The sequence below is a fragment of the Argentina anserina genome, chromosome 5, assembly GCF_933775445.1.
Source record: "Argentina anserina chromosome 5, drPotAnse1.1, whole genome shotgun sequence".
Classification (NCBI taxonomy): domain Eukaryota; kingdom Viridiplantae; phylum Streptophyta; class Magnoliopsida; order Rosales; family Rosaceae; genus Argentina; species Argentina anserina.
The window spans coordinates 16,703,636-16,725,167 of NC_065876.1; the positions used below are offsets into that span (position 1 = coordinate 16,703,636).

At 36.5% G+C, this 21,532-nt stretch overlaps 2 protein-coding genes and 1 long non-coding RNA gene across 4 annotated transcripts; 2 read left to right on the top strand and 1 right to left on the bottom strand.

The window, feature by feature from the left end:
- Positions 1 to 4,328: 4,328 nt before the first annotated feature.
- Positions 4,329 to 7,646, bottom strand: LOC126796307 (chaperone protein dnaJ 10-like). Its single transcript, XM_050523103.1, has 9 exons — positions 7,477 to 7,646; positions 7,046 to 7,105; positions 6,597 to 6,679; positions 6,292 to 6,451; positions 6,040 to 6,169; positions 5,120 to 5,278; positions 4,741 to 4,919; positions 4,565 to 4,645; positions 4,329 to 4,477 (listed from the first exon to the last, which is right to left on the bottom strand). Exons 1-9 carry the CDS (start codon positions 7,561 to 7,563, stop codon positions 4,343 to 4,345), a joined length of 1,074 nt encoding a protein of 357 aa, XP_050379060.1. The 5' UTR covers positions 7,564 to 7,646; the 3' UTR covers positions 4,329 to 4,342.
- Positions 7,647 to 10,856: 3,210 nt separating this feature from the next.
- On the top strand, positions 10,857 to 16,382 carry LOC126796308 (peroxisomal nicotinamide adenine dinucleotide carrier-like). 2 transcript variants are annotated; one of them, XM_050523104.1, is made up of 11 exons: positions 10,857 to 10,973; positions 11,059 to 11,145; positions 11,247 to 11,321; positions 11,783 to 11,913; positions 12,128 to 12,182; positions 12,536 to 12,688; positions 14,704 to 14,772; positions 14,849 to 14,956; positions 15,234 to 15,302; positions 15,596 to 15,650; positions 15,865 to 16,382. In XM_050523104.1, the coding sequence occupies exons 1-11, from the start codon at positions 10,893 to 10,895 to the stop codon at positions 16,053 to 16,055; spliced, it is 1,074 nt and encodes a 357-aa protein (XP_050379061.1). In that variant the 5' UTR covers positions 10,857 to 10,892; the 3' UTR covers positions 16,056 to 16,382. The 2 variants fall into 2 exon arrangements, with proteins under 2 accessions (XP_050379061.1, XP_050379062.1); XM_050523105.1 differs by having other exon boundaries at positions 15,888 to 16,138.
- Positions 16,383 to 18,256: 1,874 nt separating this feature from the next.
- Positions 18,257 to 20,110, top strand: LOC126796322 (uncharacterized). Its single transcript, XR_007672338.1, has 3 exons — positions 18,257 to 18,611; positions 18,846 to 19,369; positions 19,602 to 20,110. It is a non-coding gene; the product is annotated as an uncharacterized LOC126796322 (long non-coding RNA).
- Positions 20,111 to 21,532: the final 1,422 nt, after the last annotated feature.

Below are 21,532 nucleotides of genomic sequence, written 5' to 3' on the forward strand. Positions count from 1 at the left end.
CGCGAGAAAGCCCGCCAAAGCCCGCTTCCGTGGGTAGAGGGCCGGGCTTAAATTAGAGGTGTGAAACCCGGCCCGGCCCGTGGGCCCGGCCCGCCAAAAGCCCGCATGGCCCGTGAGGCCCGGCCCGTAAAAGCCCGCCAAATAATACAATATTATACATACATATTTTATTAGGTTTAGAATAAAACTATTGCATTATGAAGCAACTATATTAAGGAAACTTCTTGGGATCGATCGACACCAGTAGATATGATCGGTATATATATTTAGTGACCCTGTAAAAATTTCATCCAATTCGGAACTCGTTTGACCGTCGGAATTTCCGGTAAACCGAAAACAACACTAATATGTCATAAGTGAAGACCCATTACCAAAATGCGAACACCAAAAGTCGTTTGCATATCTGAAATCACCTAATTTTTGTCACCGATTGTGTGTGGTCGCACCAAGGAAACCAATTTGGCAAAGCCCCGGTCAAAGAGGATTTTAATATGTCAAAACGTCTTTTTCTTTGTTAACCGTAGGTACGGACGGTCAAACAATATCCAAAACGGACGAAATTTTTACGGGTTCCCTAAATATATATACCGATCACATCTACTGGTGTCGATCGACCATATTTCGAACTAGATTTATTGATCGCCGAAGCGTCAACAAATGTATCATACCCTTTATATTAGGTTTATATTAAAACTAACGCATTATGAATCAACTATATGAAAGAAACTTTTCGGATCGATCGACACCAGCCGATGTGATTGGTATATATATTTAGTGACCCTGTAAAAATTTCATCCAATTCGGACTTCGTTTGATCGTCGGAATTTTTGGTAAATCGAAAACACCACTATTATGGCCTAAGGGAGGACCTATTACAAATATGTGAATGCTGAAAGCTGTTTGCATATATCAAATCACCTAATTTTTGTTACATATCGTGTGCGGTCGAACTGAAGAAATCTATTTGACAAAGCCCCGGTCAATGAGGTTTAAATATGTCAAAACGCCTCTTTTTTAGTTGACCGTTGGTACGAACGGTCAAACCATGTCCAAAACGGACGAAATTTTTACGGGTTCCCTAAATATATATACCGATCACATCTACTGGTGTCGATCGACCATATTTTGAATTTGAGTTGTCGATCGCCGTAGTGTCCACTAATGTATTATAACCTTATATTAGGTTTATAATAAAACTATCACATTATGAAGCGACTATATGAAGGAAACTTCTCGGAATCGATCGACACCATCCGATGTGATCAATATATATATTTAATGATTATTTTAAAATTTCATGCAATTCGGACCTCGTTTAACCGTCGGAATTTCCGGTAAACCAAAACAACACTAATATGCCCTAAGGGGGGACCAATTACCAAGATGCGAATGTGGAAATTTGTTTACATATTTAAAATCACCTAATTTTTGTTACCTATCGTGCGTGGTCGAACTGAAGAAATCTAGTTGGCAAAGCCCGGTCAATGAGGTTTAAATATGTCAAAACGCCTATTTTTTAGTTGACCGTTTGTACGAACGGTCAAACCATGTTCAAAACGAACGAAATTTTTACGGGTTCCCTAAATATATATACCGATCACATCTACTGGTGTCGATCGACCATATTTTGAATTTGAGTTGTCGATCGCCGAAGTGTCCACTAATGTATTATAACCTTATATTAGGTTTATAATAAAACTATCACATTATGAAGCGACTATATGAAGGAAACTTCTCGGAATCGATCGACACCATCCGATGTGATCAATATATATATTTAATGATCATTTTAAAATTTCATGCAATTCGGACCTCGTTTAACCGTCGGAATTTCCGGTAAACCAAAAACAACACTAATATGCCATAAGGGGGGACCAATTACCAAGATGCGAATGTGGAAATTTGTTTACATATTTGAAATCACCTCATTTTTTTTTACCTATCGTGCACGGTCGAACTGAAGAAATCTATTTGACAAAGCCCCGGTCAATGAGGTTTAAATATGTCAAAACGCCTCTTTATTAGTTGACCGTTTGTACGAACGGTCATACCATGTTCAAAACGGACGAAATTTTTACGGTTTCCCTAAATATATATACCGATCACATCTACTGGTGTCGATCGACCATATTTTGAATTTGAGTTGTCGATCCCCGAAGTGTCCACTAATGTATTATAACATTATATTAGGTTTATAATAAAACAATCACATTATGAAGCGACTATATGAAGAAAACTTCTCGGAATCGATCGACACCATCCGATGTGATCAATATATATATTTAATGATCATTTTAAAATTTCATGCAATTCAGACCTCGTTTAACCTCGGAATTTCCGGTAAACCAAAAACAACACTAATATGCCCTAAGGGAGGACCAATTACCAAGATGCGAATGTGGAAATTTGTTTACATATTTGAAATCACCTAATTTTTGTTACCTATCGTGCGCGGTCGAATTGAAGAAATCTATTTGGTAAAGCCCCGGTCAATGAGATTTTATTATGTGAAAACGCCACTTTTTGTTGTTAACCGAAAATTCGGACGGTTAAACGAGGTCCGAATTGGATGAAATTTTTACACGGTCCCTAAATATATATATCGATCACATCTATTGGTGTCGATCGACAATATTTCGAAACTAGAATTTATTTGTGACTTTTATTTTAGAATGTTTTCTAACAATTCTTTTATTATTTCAAACCCTTAAATTATAGTATTATATTGTTTTTCTAATACAAGCCCGTAAGGCCCGGTCCGTAAAAGCCCGCAAGGCCCGGCCCGGCCCGCAAAAGCCCGCCTTAGGTGGGCGGGCTTGGATCTTCGTATTTTTAAAAATACCCGACCCGGCCCGGTCCGCCACTTATTTAAATTTATTAAGGCCCGGCCCGGGCGGTTGACGAGCCCTATCTAGAGATATGATGATAATCATCAAAGTCATAGGCACTGAAACATATTAACAACAATGGGAAAACACAATTGTCGGCTAGAGAAAGAATTGACGATAGGTATATAAAATATTATCATTGAACGTTACCGTCCCCAACGAAGCTAAGATGAATCCTTCAATGGAGGAGACTGAGAGGGTTTGAACTATTGGTTTTACTGTGTTTGGGTTGCCTTTTCTTTTCTTCTGAGCGTGGTTAACGTCCTTTGATTAACGCCATCCCTTTTTTCCTATCACGTATGCCGCACATGTGCACACAAGATACTCCGCTCAAATTTGAACATCAAAACCACAAAATGGGATCTCTCACTCGATCAAAATACAATAAAAAACTGTGCAAACATAAAAGCCAACAGGTGACAAGGGTATATAACATTACCAACTTTCTACAACAATCTATCTCCCTTCCTACGTATATAAATCTGTCTTCCCAAAAAGAATGCAAGGCCTACATAGCTGGAGGTGACGTATCCATTCAAGCATTGCATCACAAGTACAAGCAGTCACATCCAACTAACAAACCTTAGATTCTTCACACGATGACGCACCACGAATTTGATACAAATGAAAGGGTAGAGACGTAGAGTATACTACAAGGAGAGGGAAAAGGAGTAAAACACAGAAGTCAACACCCTTCATCCCTTCACACAGAAGAATGTCTCTGTGCACCAGGTGGGGCAGTTGGCCTAGGGAAGTTGTCGTGCTGCAGTTGCACACCTTCAAGTTCAACATATGGGCTCTGTGGTACCTAATAATGGTATGAAACAAGTTAAGAGAATAATATGGCGCATACCGAAAGAGATATTTATGAAGGGTCGTACGAGTGGTGAGAATTATACCAATATCATGCGATAATTTTTTTTCTCAATTTTAATTCCAATAAAGACTTAGGCCATTGTAAATCCTGAGCTCCAATTTACGAAACCCTACCCAGATAGACATGTCAACCAATATAAATCCTACAGTCCAAACCCAAGCAAACTAGTAATTCATAAATAATAGATAAGACTATTTATTTATAAAAGACAAAAGGAATTGATAAACAACAAAAGTAAAAAAATTTATCCAGAGCTGAAATACCAAATTGAAGCAATTTGAACAGCTTTAATTGTCCTTTGAACAACACTCCAGAGTTAAGACATGCAAATTTATTAAGAGTAGAAAAAAAATTCCTATTTGGGACTGCACACATGAGTATTGTAGTTTATAAGAGCAACTCAAAGAATTTTTAGAAAACAACAATACAAATGACAAATCCTTGTCTCTAATAAAATGATTACCAACACTCATGTGTCTCCAAATCAGGAAAATAGCAAAGGCGAAATCCCTTATAATTGACGGCCCCATCAGATAGCTACTTTGTGAAGTTGTTACTGATCTAACAGGATATGAGGTTATAGCAGAGGTACCTGCGGTGCATATGAGCTTATTGGGGACCTTGGTGTTGTTGAAGGAGAAACGTCGCGGCTTGATTCTATTTGACCATTTGATGTATTTTGACCTTCAACCCCGTTGGTTGACTTGGTTCTCTATATAAATGCAATATTACACATGCATTAGATCAATAACATACAATCTTCACTAAATCAGATTAAAATATTATGAAAATAAGTTACCTGGAAGATTTTGCCAAGAGTTTTCAACCCCTTTGCTCGTGCACGGAGTTCCTCTTTCTTGGCACTGCTGTCTTGAAGGACCTACAACAAACCATGTAAAATCACAATCAGACAGACTGAACTGGACTTCTGTTTATGTTTAAGTTACCGAATGAAACGATGTAATGGCACACAACCATCTGACAAACACGGGAGAGTGTGGCCTCAATATCAGCCACATTGAGCTTCCACAAGGAATCAATCATCAACTTCTTGTTAGCTTGCATGTATTCTTCAAGCTCTTCCTCAGTGTAATTTCCTTCTGCATTCAGTTGCTTTTTCATGTCCTCCTGCAGTTGGATCAAAGCAATCGCACCTGACCAGATAAAAAAATAGATACATAAAGTTGATCGGCCAATGTATGCATTAGTTCAGCCAGCGAACTCGTGTGCATTTCTGAAATTAATACCAAAATATGGACAAATACGAATGAACTGGACTGAACCCTATAAATTTGGGTAGAATCAACCCCCAAACACCTGGAGAACCAGGTCAAAGCCAGAAAGGTTTACTAACCTGTTGCTGCTGTCACTTGGGATTTAATGAAGTGCCCTTTATTCCTAAACCACTCAGCAATAAATGGCACTCCCAGATATATTGCTTTCTTTCCTAGCTCTTTTGCCGACTGTCTGGCATATATGTAGCCAATGGTATTCAACATATCAACACCATAAGCTGTGCAGGAACAGAGACATGATTACACATATGATGCAGACAATCAAAACAGGTACAGTCCATAAGACATTAATGGCATTATCTGAATTAAAACATTGGTTCCTAAACCCTTAATAATGAACTCAGCACTTTCTTTAACCTTAAATAGAGAACAAATTACTAAACATAGCTTCATTGCTTGATTGATGAAAGCTAACATGTAAGAATATAGATAATTGGCTTAATGGCTAATATGCCCCTTAGCGTGTGAGCCAACTGTCAATTTACCCCTCCACAGAATATTGGGAAAATTTAGCACCTGTTAAACAACTTGTGACCACATCCGATTGCCATTTCATATTAAAAATAATACTTGAAGAGTATTCAAGTTTGTAAAAATCTAAACTTAGGTTTCATAGGAAACCGAAGATTAATGAAAACAAAAGAGTACATGCGGTGAGCAAGAAATCCACCCTAAATAAATAGGTAACCTAAAACAGCTAAACTTCTACATCCAGAATAAAGAGAAAAGGTATGCTGCTTGAATGATTGCATCAACAGACATGCAACAATGATACATGGTATGTACTGTGTTGGTAAAAGTAACTGATAATTCATATCTTCTAACAAAAATGAATAAATGTAGATCCTCTATGGATAATTGCATGTGGTTTCAGCTTCCCTCTTTTTTTACAAGTAGATCAAAATGTTTACACAATGGAACATCTCCAAGTAGGTGAAAATTACATTCTCTACCCCTCACCTAAAAACAAATCAAATACCTGCGTTGGAAAGTCTTGCAACTTCAGCTTCAGCATGACGAACAAATTCATCTTTGTTTTCTTGCACATATTGGTTGAGTCTATCTTTAAGTAGTTCTACAAGCTTTTCTTCTCTCTCTCTTTGTACAACCTGTAGAAATAGAAGATTTAACCTTGAGCATTCTTCGATGATAATACTTGTTAGTCAGTCCAGTACAGACAGTAATGAAGAAGAATACAAGTCAGTATTAAGAATACAAGTGAAATCGCTACCCGCATTTTCTCTTGCAACTTTTTGGCGTCAAATTGTTCACCTTCCGTGAAAATATCTAGTGAAGCCATTGATGCCATGGCTAACTGTCCAATATATTCCTCAAAAAGCTCACTACCAAATAGCATAGCAAAGATTGCTGCAGGATCGATAATTCCATCGCTGAAATAAAGCCACCATCATAAACATTCCAAAATGAGTCAGAAGGTTCGATTTTGTATTAATTTCACCAATTATTAAACACATTTCTGGTGCTAGGCACCTTTTCAACCTTAGGATTCAAATATTTAATGGATTAAGAACTAACGTTGAGATTCCTGATTTTCCATGAGCATCATAGGCTTGCCGTTGAGCAGGATCACTTAAAACTTGGTAGGCTTCTCCCAAGACCTAAATCCAATAGATAAACTACTTGTGAGCCTCTCTCTCAGTCTCAAATCACAATCAACAAGAGAAATTACTAATAACTAATAGTACAATGCCCCTGCCCTCAACCTTCCCAAACAAGAGACATTAATAATTATGAAAAAATCAAATGGTTAGGACGCATAAACGAAATCTATTGCTTTGTGAAAAGTGTTTGCAAGTCCACTGCGCAAGTAATCAAATAATGGCATAGCTATCAGCCTAGCAAGTACTTGTTATATGACTTATATCTAACATAGAAGTGAAATACATTTCTCTTTTTTTAATTCCTTTTGTGACATAACTTGTGATCAAACGGTAGTAAACTACACATAAAGCAAGCTGCCTTGCCTGAAAATTTTGCGCCGCGAGAGGATCGTTGGGGTTTTTATCTGGATGAACCTGTCTTGCCTGCAGGTAACAAAAACACACAGTAATTTATCAATTCTAAATTTCATATCAGCAAAAAAAAAAAACTGAGAACCTAATCTCATTTCTGCTTTGTGCTCAGAGTGATGTCAATTACGGATCTACTTTCAACTAGCACTACTGAGCATTCTAATTCAACCTAACCCTGAAATCAACAGAAACGAAATTTCCCGTCCCCTGTTGACCATTGACCTTGTAATCGAAACTTCTCGGTTTCTGATAGCAATCAAACTAGAATTGAAGCAGAATCAGAGAGCAAAACAGTAGAGTGGACAGAATACAATGGGTTTAGCTGAACAGTGGTAAAAAGTAAATTGCAGAGAGGAGGAGAAGAAGAGGGAGGGAGGGGGAACCTTAATGTAATAAGCTTTCTTGATCTCGGCTTCGGTGGCGGTGGGCTTTACTCCTAGGACGTCGTAATATTCCGTCTCCTTCACCATCGTCGTCTCCGATCGGTCAATCTAAAGCTTGGGACCAAAAAACACTGGGAGAAATATAATGCAGAAAATTTTAAAGGAAGAAGAAGAAGATAAAGAGGAAAAATAATATTTTCATATTTGGGATAATAAAGATTCCCCTACGTATCACGCGGTCTTGTCTATTTCAGAGACCCAAATAAAGATAAGTATATATAAAGACCGAAATATAAACAATAAAGGAATTCTATAATTTAATAGCATATTTACTAATTTAGAATTAAACTCATCCGAAATGTAATTCATTGAGAATGAGAGACAAAATAGATTTGTGGGTGGAGATTTCAATTCTATTGAACTGTTTACTTTCAACATGGAATTAGAACATAAACAATACTAATTACGATTGATGTTGTTTATTTACCATCGGAATCAGAATTAAAATTATTTTGATTATTAAAATACTCATATATATATATATCTATGAAGTCGCTTATTTCTTCTAACAATCAATAGAACTAATGTGCACACCAATTTTTACCATCAGAACGACATACAAATGTCACTACACCAATTTTCTTTTCTTTTAACACTCAATAAGACAAATCTAATTCCAATTAAATTTCACTTTTCAATCATAAATTATGTAAACAAAAAAATTAGAGAATATTACTAGAAAAATAGACGAACTAACCTTAAGTACTCATATATAATATATGTGATTGTTTATTTGTGGGTTTAAAAAATATTATTTTTATATATATTCTCAATTTGGGTTGGACAATTTGGAAATATTCTCAATTAAATTAGGGTAGTTTAGGTAATAAAAATTAATATCCGAACTGATGGAGGAATTAATTTTGATACCCACCTCCCCCTTGGCTATCAAGTTAGAGGTTTTGGGAGTAATCGATTCCTGTGAGGAAGTGAGATCCACATTCATTCTAATTCTCTTATGTATTAGTAAACAATAAAATTCTCTTATCCCGTAATCAATTCCTCTATTTTCAATTTCATTCCACATTAGTAAACATGCCATAAGTGGAACGGTACTTGGCATTAACTAGGAATTGGTTATTTTTAATGGAAGGTTGTTTGATTTGTAAGTTACCAGAGCTAATTGTATAGTGTCGAGTTGAGAGATTATAGTGGTGGCGGTGAATTCTGTTATCAAACTAGAGGCATTGCGTAGCCATGTTCAACCATGCCTTGATTGGTTCATATAGTCAGAGCTTAATTACAGATGTATTATATTTGATGTAGTATTGACCCTTCTAAGTTTCTAACTTAAAAAAAATTGACTAAGAACTCATTTAGAAGTGCCTCCATAGAACTTACCCAAAATTAGAACAATGCTAGCGCGATCCAAAACCACTCCAGGTGTAGGTACCATGCCTAAACCTCGACGCCAAGCTAATATCCGTAAATTGCACGGTACTACCAACACTGATGCGACTAGCATCATTGGCACCCGACGGCGCTAATCGGGGGAGACAGCGGGATAGACCAGCGCTTCCCCAAAGAAGTTACGACCAGCATTGGCGGTAGGTAAGCAAAATCTCAATGTTACTACTATAAAGATTGGTTTAACCATGATTGGAAACATAGCTCAAATGAAGAGGAAGCCGGAGACAGCATGGCCAGAGAAACAAACCAAAGACTTAAGTTTCAAAGGAGGAAAAAGGTAGGAAGAATCCAATCTAGAGGAACATGAGGATATAATTTAAGAAGGTTGCGGTGGAAAGAGCTCGATCATGGTAGTGTAAAGGTGTTCTAGTGATGTATGCTTATATGTGTGATGCAATTGTATGACTTTCTTGAGGAGGTTTAGACATGCTTGTACCACAATTGAGTGTAGGCAAATAGGTGTTCTAGATCCATGAGTTCTTACAAGTCGAGGTTGTTCTCTCGCATAGAAGTATTTCTAGATCGACAGCTTTGTTCTTTTTGATTCGTTGTAGGCTTCGTGTAGAAGCGCAGTAGTGTACAAAATTAGTAAATAAAATTACAAATCAATAATGGTATCCGACTATTTTCTTGCCATAAGATTTAACAACCTTCAAAATTACAAACCTTGTTTGATAAATGAGAGGAAAAAACTTGCGTACAAACTAGTATGTACGCGTGCATCCGAACTATCTTTTATTTGTACAATTTGGGAATATAAATAAAAAATTTTAACCGTTCAAAAGTTTAGTTTATTACTAAAGATCATTTATGTAAAAGATCAACATAAACAAAATCATTTGTTTTGTCGATTGCATCAAACAAATGAACGATTATGGTGAAAATTAGTAGTCTCATGATCAACCGTCAATTTGTTTGATGCAATCGACTAGACGATTTTTGTTTACATCATTTTTTTTTTGCAAACATGATCTCTATTAATTTAATTTACTTTTGAACGGTTAAATTTTTTTATTTATATTGTGAAAAGTAGACAAATAAAAGATAGTTCGAATACACACGTACGTACTAGTTTGTACGCAAGTTTTTTCATAAAAGAGATGATGACATCTCTATATAACCATAATATATTCGATCAGGAAGCAACTCTTGGGGTAATCCCTCTTCTCAATATCCCTGATAGCTGCTGCATCTATTACAGGAAAACAACACAGCTACTGCATCTTTGAAATCATTATCTTGACTCTCATCCTTCCTCCTACATTAGATTATGACACCAAAAACTAACTTATCAATATTTAATATGCAGAGAACAACTGAGCATCAAATTGCATGGAATCTTCTTTTTTTTTTTGGGTCAAACCATACCAATTCAGTGATATTGATAGAGATTAGTGCCTCTCTAGCTCCGGCAACAACACCCGAATACAAACCTGGTGAAAATTAACATATGTAGCAAACACAGGGTATACATTGCTAGAAGGGTAACTTAAAAAATAAAGCCATTACTCCTATAGTCCCATTAGACAGGTAACAGGTTCGCTGGACATCAATGTAAATGTTTATTAAAACTTTGAATACATAATTCAAACAAAATTGAAGATATTATAACGGTTACAGTATTGCTAGAGTAGATGCTACAATCTTAAAAGGGTATTTTTATTAACACACTCTTTTTTTTTTTGTTATTAACACACCTTATACAAATTCTTCTTACTGTTTTAATGCAACCTACTACTTTTATTTGGTTCTCATTGGCTCGATGAGGTATGGTGATAACAAAAAAAAGGGTGTGTCAATGACACCACCATTCTAAAAAAGAAAAAAGAAAAAAGGTGTATAATAAAATAAGTTTTTGGGTAAAAGAAGTAATTCAGCATTGGCTTAAAATAAGCAGAGATAATAAAAGCGGCGGTGCACTTGGGGAGTTGGAAAGCTCAGAAGAAATGTCTAACGCTGTGGCGAATGGGCTGGCCGGTGCCGGAGGTGGTATCATTGCCCAGATCATCACTTATCCTCTCCAAACTGTACCTACCTCTCTCTCTCTCTCTCTCTCTCTCTCTCTCTCCCTCTCAAAATCCATGACCGTCTTCTCTTGCTGGTCAACTGCAGGTCAACACGCGCCAACAGACCGAGCGAGTCGCCAAGCAATCCCTAACTACTTCCAAACGCCTCGGCACTCTTCTCCAAATCCTCCAGGTTTTCAGTACAACAAAATCACAATCGCTCTACTACTAGTTTCGTTTCAATTCGTTTTCTTCACCAAGCTTGGTTGTCTGCTCTAATCGTCGTGTTGCCAGGTCATCAGAAGCGACGGTTGGGGAGGACTGTACAGCGGCCTCAAGCCTTCGCTGCTCGGCACCGCCGCTTCCCAGGTTCTTCTTCTTCTTTTTGTTTTAATTTTTGCCTTTTTATTGTTTTATATAATAATCCCTGTTCCCCCTCTTCATTTTTGTCTTACAGTATAATCGGTTCTCGGATTTAGTTAGGTGTTTTGTTTTACGAATTTTTGTAACCGAATCGGTTTGGATTAGAGTAATGGAATCAGCAATGTGCAGCACTGTCTTTGTTTTTTTTGTTTTTATTGTTTTCCAATTGTTGAAAGAGGTTATAACTATTTTTATTTTTCAATGATTTGAGTTAATAAGTGGAGACAAACCAAGGTTATAATTTAATTATGAATTTGTGAACCTGATAAAAGAAATCAAGATGGATGTCATGAACTCCGTTTTACGAAAGTTAGGACATGGTTAGTCCCTGTAATGCTTGCGATGAAAGTTAGGCAGAAGTGAGTTCTGTGTTTTATGTGTTGAAGCTCTCTTCTTCATGATGGCAGGGCATTTATTACTATTTTTATCAAGTGTTTAAAAACAAGGCTGAGGCCATTGCTGCTGCCCGTAAACTCAAAGGACGTGGGGATGGTACTATTGGGATGTTTTCTTGGCTTAGTGTGGCAGCCTTGGCTGGGTAAGCTACATCACTTTTTATAAATAATGCTGATTCTTTCGGTCCTTTATAAACTTATGTTCGAGGGTGTTTGGAAGAATGTGAGAGATGTGCTGCAGCCATCTTTGATCATTTAGTCTAGCTCATTGAAACTGGCATTGAGCTCTTTCCGCTGACAACCTGCAGTGGACTTGGTCTTCTGATTATAGCTCTTTATTCATGTATTACCTTGCAGTTCCTTGAACGTGCTGCTGACAATTCCTATATGGGTTCTGGTGACTCGTATGCAGGTGCGTTTTCATATTGCATACATATAAGCATTTCTTTTTAATAATCTCGGTTGCGTTCTGTAAATGTTCTTAGACCAGCCCTTTTGTTTATTTCATTATCTTTATACTCAGTGTTGTGGAATCAAATCTGCATTTTAAATTGCATACTAGAAGGCAAATATAGCTCACTTCCCTAAGAAAAAATTCTTAGGGTATTTTGACTTTTATATCTTTTTTTCTGAAAGGAATGAATTCATGATCCTCAGAAGCTCTTGTTGTTTTTCATGGGATTTCATTTCCAGTGCAAGTCACTTGATAATTGATATTGTATCCAAGCCTACAAAAACTTACCCCTTTTTTTTCCTTTCTTAAAGACACATACTCAAGCTGAGAGAAAAATCATGGAGGAAAGAAAGGACACTCTTTTGAGGGAAGCTTCTGAAAGCGGCTTAACAGGTTCCGAATTACAACACAAATTGGCTGAACTTGATTCAATAAAACCACGTCCGTACGGAACTTTGCAAGCAGTAAGAAAATGTTCTTCTGTGTATATTCATGAACAATAATAAGTTTCAACACCATTTGGATCCTGAAGTAGATGCATTAAACCTGAATCCATAAATGTTATAGGTGTGAATTCTTCTAGTGTAACATGCCTTTATATATGCATATTAATCTCATGCTGAAATTGAGAATCTCCAATATAAAGTTAAATATACGAGAGGGAAATCTGCTGATACTAATAGCACACACACCACTCGCACGTACATATTCGTATACGTAGCTTACTGTGATCTAATCCTTGTCTTTCAGTAGACAACTATTCTTTAGGATCATCTGACTAAATAACCCTAACAACCCGTGGGGAGATGATGACTAAAATTTGCATTACATGTTTGAGAAAACAGGAGGTAAATGAAAGCAGAGAGCCATTGAGCATAATCTAGAAAAGGTTTTAAATATAATAGAACCCTAAACATATTTAGAAATAATCATGCCTCTAAAAAACTAGGAACTGTATATTTGAGCTGATTTACAATGTCATAATTATTCCATCTATTAACTTGGAAATTTGCAAGGCAGGAACCAAAGTCTGTCCCCTTATAAATTTTTTGAAACATCTCTCTCAAAAGTGAGGCACACACAATGCCTCTCTTTTATATTTCGTGAAGACACATGATGGTGTGTAAAGGGAACATAAAGTTATCTATCTTATAAGTATATGATGCCCAAGTTCTCAGTGAATTCAGTAGTTTTTCAACCATCCAGCATTGAAAAATTCTAAAGTTTGGTTCACAACTGAGATATTGGTCATTTATCGAGTCGGAGTGTTTGGAGTATCGAAGATTATATTCAAAGGATTCAAGGTCAAAAGGCATGATCAAACATTCAAGAAACATAGATAATTAGATGCAGATATATTATTATATTAATTTAGTTGTACTTTTATAGCAAAAAGCTATTCAGGGAGGTTGGGCTGATTGGGGCAAGTTCAGCAGGAAGGGTTGATCATTGTGTATGTAAAGCTTTATGCTTTTGGATAAGGAAAAGAGGCCCCAGAGTCAGTTGGGTTGCAGGCTGTTAACTGTGATGAATTGAGTATGGATGGAAAGAAATAAAAGGATCCCTGAAGCCTATAGTGTGATGCAGAGTTGGAATAATATGGGGAGAGGATTAAGGTGGTGCAGAGTTGGAAGAATTTGGGGAGAGGATTAAGATAGTCTCTTATCTGTTAGATTGGAATGCGGGTGAAGTAAACTGTCTTGTCTGTTTCTTTATTGTGCTGCTTCTTCTGTTGACTCCTTGTTCAACATGTTGTAATTTTCTTGTATAATTTTATCAATTTTAGTTTCTTCTAGTTTTTTTTTGGAATTAAATCACACTTCGAGTTTCTCTTATTTCTTTCCTGTTTAGCTATGGCTATGCATTTCTCTCTCATGTTTTAAAAAAGAATCATATATATAGACAATTTAGTCCCACACAATTTCCTATAATCCGTCATAAAGTCATAATTTAGATCCTGCAAACATCCAGACCATTTGGATAGCAGAATTTTTTTTTGAAACTTTTATAGTATATGTATATATATAATCTCTTAAGAAATGCTTCTATCAAGGGTTAACTTATAAATAAACATGCAAACATGTCATCATAATTCAGATTGGTCCCGTCCTATTTTCTGTGTTGTGCTTGGTCAACTGTGTGCGGCTCTATTGTAATATACTGAAACCAGGTATTTAGCAGGAAAGCATGTTCCTGTTCCTTTTAAGTATTGTTTCTGCTGTGCAATAGAAGACTTTTTTGAATTTTTTTTGCCGTCTTAACTGCGGCTTGGCTCTAGTTAATTCAGTAAATGTGCCAACTTGACATCAATGATTGTAACACATAGAATAAACGGTTAAGTTACTGGTATATAATCCCCAGGACTACCATGATCAGTGGCATTATTTTCAAAAAAAGAAATTATCAGTGGCCATAATATTTTTTGTCTTCTTTTTCTGCTTTTTTTTGCTTCTCATAAATTCGATGTACACATTTACAGGTACATGAAGTTTATACTGAAGCTGGAATTGCTGGATTTTGGAAAGGCATTGTTCCAACACTTATTATGGTTAGATTTTTTGGCAATTGTATACATTATTGATGCATATGACTTATTCTAGAGTAATTAATGTTTCTGCTGGTAGGTTTGCAACCCATCAATACAATTTATGATTTATGAAGGCTCGTTAAAGCGTCTCAAGGAAAAACGTGCTACCAGCAAGCAGGGAAAGAAAAATATAACTGCTTTAGAGGTAGAAGATCTATTTAATGATGGTTCGAAAAACCTATTTAGGTGTTCATTTTCTTTTAATCCTATCAATCTGGCACCAGGAGTCCATATGATTGGTGTCATTATAAAATATCACAACAGTAATCTAATTGAGCCAATTGGAGTTGTTTAGACTCTCTCTCTCTCTCTCTCTCTCTCTCTCTCTCTCTCTCTCCACACACACACACGTAAAATATCTACAATTCTACATACATGGATATAACTATTTCTCATATATATTACATTGTTTTGGTGGATAGGTTTTCTTGCTAGGGGCCTTGGCAAAACTAGGAGCAACTGTCACAACTTATCCTTTGTTAGTTGTCAAGGTAAAATTTACTAGTGTTAATTGCATCCTTTAAAGGACATGAAAATTAAAATAGTTGAATGTTACTGCTCAGTCCCATTTCATGTGAGAAACTTTATATAATTATCAATCACATTAAGACTAGGCCAGGGGAACGTTGGTTCTACTTATTTCCCCCATTATCAAGTCTCTAATTGGTCATATCTCAAAAATTGCTTATTCTAGTCTCAGAAGTCTGTTTTTGTATTTATTAGTGATCTATGTAGCCTCTTCTTGATAAATTTCTGACAAGCTGTGTCCCATGCGCCTATGCAGTCAAGATTGCAAGCAAAACAGGAGATTGGTGGGAATGTTTCACTAAGATACTCAGGTTTGCATTTGATAGTTTATAGAGACATCAATCTTGTCATATGGTTCATCTTTTATTTTTATTTTTCATGATTATGATTATTTCTCCATCATCACACCATCATTACCTTCATTTCTTTGTTGAATTCCTGTCTTTATATATCAGGTGTTCTATTTTGCATGTTTGGCATCCACTATTTCTTACTACAGAGTCTTACAGTATATTTGAAACACAGGTACTTTTGATGCCATATTGAAGATGATCCAGTATGAAGGATTGCCTAGCTTTTACAAAGGGATGAGCACAAAGATAGTGCAGAGTGTTTTTGCTGCTTCTGTACTATTTATGGTTAAGGAGGAATTTGTCAAGGTTTACATGTTGCTGGAAGATAAATGCAATAAAGCTCTATTTAGTTCAGCAAAATGATTATCTTCCCAATGAAAGCTGAGAACTGTGTCCACTAAAATGCACAATATATATAATCTGGTGCAAGTGACCTGATTAGTTCTTTTGAAGATGAATATACGCACACACACACACGGACACACACAATAGTCTTTGTATAACATTTTTAGGACATCACGTGGGTCAAAGATTCATAATGTGATGTTCATACCATTTGATTTTATACATTGGAAAGTGAATTATGTGATATTTAATTTCACAAACCATCATACATTTATCCATTTGAGAGTTTATTCTACTCTGTAAATTCCGATGTTGTTATATTGTTATTGTTATTGTTGTTGTTGTTGTTGTTGTTGTTGTTGTTGTCTGTTGTCTGTTGTCTGGTTTTATTAACTGAGGAACTACTAAATCTCTTCTTTACTGCTTATGATTATAATACAATGCATATGGACAGGACTTTGTATTCTGTTTTCCTTCTTAAGTGGACTGGGATAAAGTTATGCATTCATCAGTTCCAGCATCTCGGAACAATATTGTTATTGTAATATTATACTTGTTTTATTCCTTTTTTATATATTTTAGTATTTTATTTTAGGTATTATACTAAATCTCTTCTATACCAAACTGATGTTTGGTATAGACCCTTCTTTATTTGCTGGTATTTGCTAAAGAGGTTGCCTGAAACTGATGGGCAATGAAACTGTGTTATGAAACAAAAGTGTGACTTGAATGGTCTTTCCCGTTGAGTCAATAAATCAGAAAGAGCATGAGGTACCATTTGTTCTTCCCTGATCATATAAATTAGGAACTCTTGAGGGGTGAAAAGTTGATATTTCTTACTTTTTCGATATTTCAGTATATCCTCTTCTTATTAACAAGGTCCTTTGCATATTTCAAATTGCTCTTTTCTTTCCAACAATTTATTAGAATGGCATAGTTTATTGGAGTGTGTGTGTGTGTAACACTAAATTTGGCAGGTTTTGATTCAATAATTGAATATAACTTGAGTTGCAATAAAAGTTATGCTGGGAATATATACTGAACCATACTTTTGAAAATGCATGTCGAAATAATAGGAACTTGACATTTATACAAGCAACAAGTTTTAATGGATTGAGTTTCACCAAAGTTGTTCTCTATATCTAGTACAGAGAGAAATTGTTAAACTGTATTCACTACTATATGCTATGTTGAACCATAGCCCTTGAAGAACACTAAGTTCACGAGTAATTCCATAATATATGTCATCGAATGAGGATTGGCTCCCATGATTGATTAATCATGCTATGTGATTTTCGGTTTTGACTGTTGCTGACAGGATATATCCTTGCAACTCCAGCTGCAGTGCAGGCCTCTACAAAGTGATATCAGTCTTCCTTAGTGTCTCATAAAAATAATAAGTATAAAAATTAGTTTTTATATGTAGTATATAAGGGAAAGTTTACCTACTGAACTATGAGGTTTTATAGAGATGCCCTTTTAGTTACCATATATTAATTACTACTTTCGTGCTTCTTGGACCATCCTGAGGTTCACAAAGTTCTTTAACATTGAAGTATGCTTTTGGGAGCTTAAGGGATTTTTCACTTCTCTTTTCCTTTGTCTTTGCATTGTCAAACAATATATCTCGACTGTATGGCTCAATGCTTGCATCACTTTGTTGAGCAGAGGATACATGCAACTGCTTCTTCTGGTGCCTTTGTGTTTTAACTGTACAAGTTTTGTCCATCAGAGAACTCAGTGAATCTGTTATCAAATCAATAGAAGCATCCTCTTGATTACCTTGTCCTGTAATATCATTCAATTTTTCTTGTGACTCTTGTCTTTTAGATATCAATTTGCAGCCATCAGCTTTGTTGTAGCCCTCCGTTCAAGGAGATGGTTTTCATCCGACCATGGTGTTGCATGGAAGCTCCAAGATCTGCTTCATAAACAGGTTCAGGAACATATGCTGTTCCATGTTAAAGATCCTGCTGTGTACTAACTGGGTTTTATAACTAGAGGCCAAGTTTTCTTCTGAGATGTTCAAGTCCACAGGCTCTAGGCTCATATTCAGAATAATTGGTCATCCGATAGCGTTCTCTAGAGTATCCAATAGTTGTTCTTCAGACATCTGAGCGATCTGCTTGTCTTCAGGTCTTGTGAACATCAAATGCAAAATTTCATTGGCTGTTGAAGTTAAATAGGCAAGGAACTGTAAACGGTTTACACAGGTACTATTTATATGCTATGTATTTACCAGTAGTTATTGTTAATGATGCTAGCTTCACTTTGTGTCGCAAAAAGTCTTTCAGATATGATTTACGCATCCTGCCCAACATGTTCATCCAAATTTCATCCATTTCACTGATGGAAGTAAAGTGGGTCTCTCCATCAATTGCCTTGTCTCTGAAATCTGTCTTTTTCGAAATGCTTTTGATGGTAGACTTTCGTCTTGTATTGTCCATCTCTTGTTGCTCAGCAATGTTGCTGGTGGCAATGTGGTTCACCACTTCACCGGGTACCTGCTGGGGTTTGGGCTATCCAACTGCATTTCTGCACCAGAGTTGTGATCTGCTACTGTAGACAAAAGTGGTATAGCTTGCAATTTCAGCTCAATGAATGGTACTGTTCTTGTTCACAGATGGAATTATGTCTGCGGATTGAGTATTTTCTGCAGTATCAGTTAAATGAGTCCAATGATGTCAAAATGTTTTCTACTGTCATGTACATGTATATTCATTGTGTGGTTATTTGTGAATCTTTATGTGTAACTGTAATGAAAATTATTGGATGCAGCATACTGAGTTTTTATCCTCCCTGAAGCAGGTTTACCTGTCGATGAGTGAGTAGAAGAAGAGGATTCAGGGAGAGCATCAGCCTCACTGAAAAGTATTTCAGTGATGTGAGAAACCAATTGGGATACAAACATTTGTGGTTCAATACCATTTCCAATCAGCTGCCTTGCACATCTCAGGGTTTGCATAGTGTCTCCGGAAAGAGCCAATGTGAGCAATTCAGTGAGCTTATCTTGTGGAACGAGACCTACCTTCATATGGAACAGAAATTACCGTTAAAAATAATTGCATCTTAGGAGGTTTGCAGCTAGTCAGTTGATCCCATCAGTAAATTGAACCTCGAAAGAGAGTAGAAAGTTTTAAATAAAGGACCACCTCCAAGCTGTTGTACCATGGAACTTGTAATTGTTGGCCTGCAATATCCTTGAGAATTCTGGCTGGTACTTGTTGCTGAGATTTTGGTTCGAGTAGCAGTTTTCTGTAGTGAGGCTCCACCGGGCGCTGCTATTGAATACAACAGAATTTACGCTGAAGTGAAATTTGTTGTCCTGGCTGGTATGATCATTTTCTTCCTTGACTTGTCTTGAAATTTTCCTCCCCTAAAGTTGTTTCGCTTTGTTCCACCATTTAACTTATTACATAAACTAATTACCTTTACTCGTCTAGAGGCTCTGTGCATTTTGGATGACCGCCAAGATACAATCCCCCCTTTGTGCTCCGATTTCATCATTTTCAATTTTGAAGTATGCCTTTTTGTGGATATTGAAGCTAAAAATGACTGCTGCAGATGCTCCGAATGCTGCTGGGTTGGAGCTAATGAACTTAATGGAGTAGGGCTATATGTGAGCGTGCTAGGTCTATGACAGATTCACAGGGGCATAATTGGTTTGCACACACTACATGGCCTTGATGTGTATTGTTGATTCATCCTTGATTCCTTCTATAAAGCTTGAGCTTGAACATCTCTTCCCAGTATTCTTAGCTTTGCTTTCTCAATACTTGCATTGCTTCAGTAGTCATTTTACTTGTTGCTTTTAATTATAGGCTCCCTCATTAGAGAGTTTATAAGTGGAGGTTTTTGCTGGCCAATCTTATTGGTTGGTGTGCCTAGACCTTGGTGATTTTCAGTTAAGGCCGGCTCTCCCAATTCTCCCTGTCCTACGTAAGATGATGTCTGTGTCCTAATTCCCACAGAGAAAACCCACATAGAAAACATATTCATTAACACAGTCCTCCACTTGGCGATGTCTTTGTACTTGTTTTGGCACCATCCCTCGTTTCCAAAAAGTAGAGATACCTAAGTAGCTAGAGATACCTATTAAGATGCCTGTTAGTACAACGCATGATAGGCTTTGTATTAAGAATGCAAGGCCCCCCATTGTTTCCACTCTAGCTAGCTAGCCTTCAAATGAATACGATGTTCTGATTGACAATTGTTCATTTTCAAATTTCAATCACAAAGTCATTACAAGTGGAACATTAATGTACTCTTGGATAAATGTACATGGATGGGGATTTGAAGTCGAGATATGAGCATATTATGCACCGTTTTGGGTGCTCGTGGGAAGAAAGTTTACTAATAACCATCTTACCAATTTACGTTACAAGGGCTGTTTGTTGGCGAGCATGTTCTATGCGGACAATTAAGTTGAGCACATTTAATTAACGGTGTATATGAGACCTACTACTTAGACACCATTAAATATTTAGAAAATAGTTAAATGCATTTATATATTACGAAAATTTCTTGAAAATGAATGCTTTAAATTTAGTAACATAACTAAGAGTTTCATCCCGCTCTCTATATTTACATATACGCTCACCATTTTAATTTTTACCTATCTCGGTCCTAAATGTAGAGGGTTGTGGAAGCTAAAAAAATGAATTCTGAATTTTTTTTTTTGCAAACTATAGTTTCCCTTATATAAGAGCTAATGCTGGAATAACCCTAGTTATACAGTTATACATCACAGAACCATGCATCACAACATTATTGTACAACGAATAAGTCCGTAAACATTACATATGTGACATAACCACTATATTATGATCATGCAAGACCAAATACTTTTGTCCAAATTAGTCAACTGAGTCTTGAGTAAGCTAAAGGACTCCAGTTTTAGAAAAAAAAAATATCCCGAAAAACCAAGCGATCATGATCGTCTGGAGGAGCTGGAGGCCTTAGAGCAATCAAAGCTAGTGTCAGAGGGTTGATCTGTGTTGGCCGGCAACTGTAAGACATCTGGTCATTTCAGTATTCCAAGTAGTTGATCTTACTGACAATAAAAGAAGACATGTTGAGATTATCGACCAAGATTGGAGGACCACAGATTGCTAGGAGTTGTTTTAGGTGGTGAACCATGGGATGCCTATGAGAGTTATGGAGGAGATGATGAATGCAAACATACCTAGGGTTTCACGAGCTTCCATGGGAGGTCAAGATCGAGTACTATAATTTAGGGTTTTGGAATGTGATAGACTGAAATTTTTTTGAAGCAATTTTTTTTTTATGGTAGATTAAAACACAAACAACAAGATTAAGACTGAATAGAGAAAGCTTAGTCGTCGGCAACTTCAGAAGCCGAGTAGCTAAACTCCACGCTTTTTTAAGGTAATGACAAAAATCGTTCATTCGTAGTATATTTACTTGCTAATTTCCAAGTAGTTGTGATTCTGGAAGAGAGATTCATATGAATAGCGAACGTTTGTATTGCCATT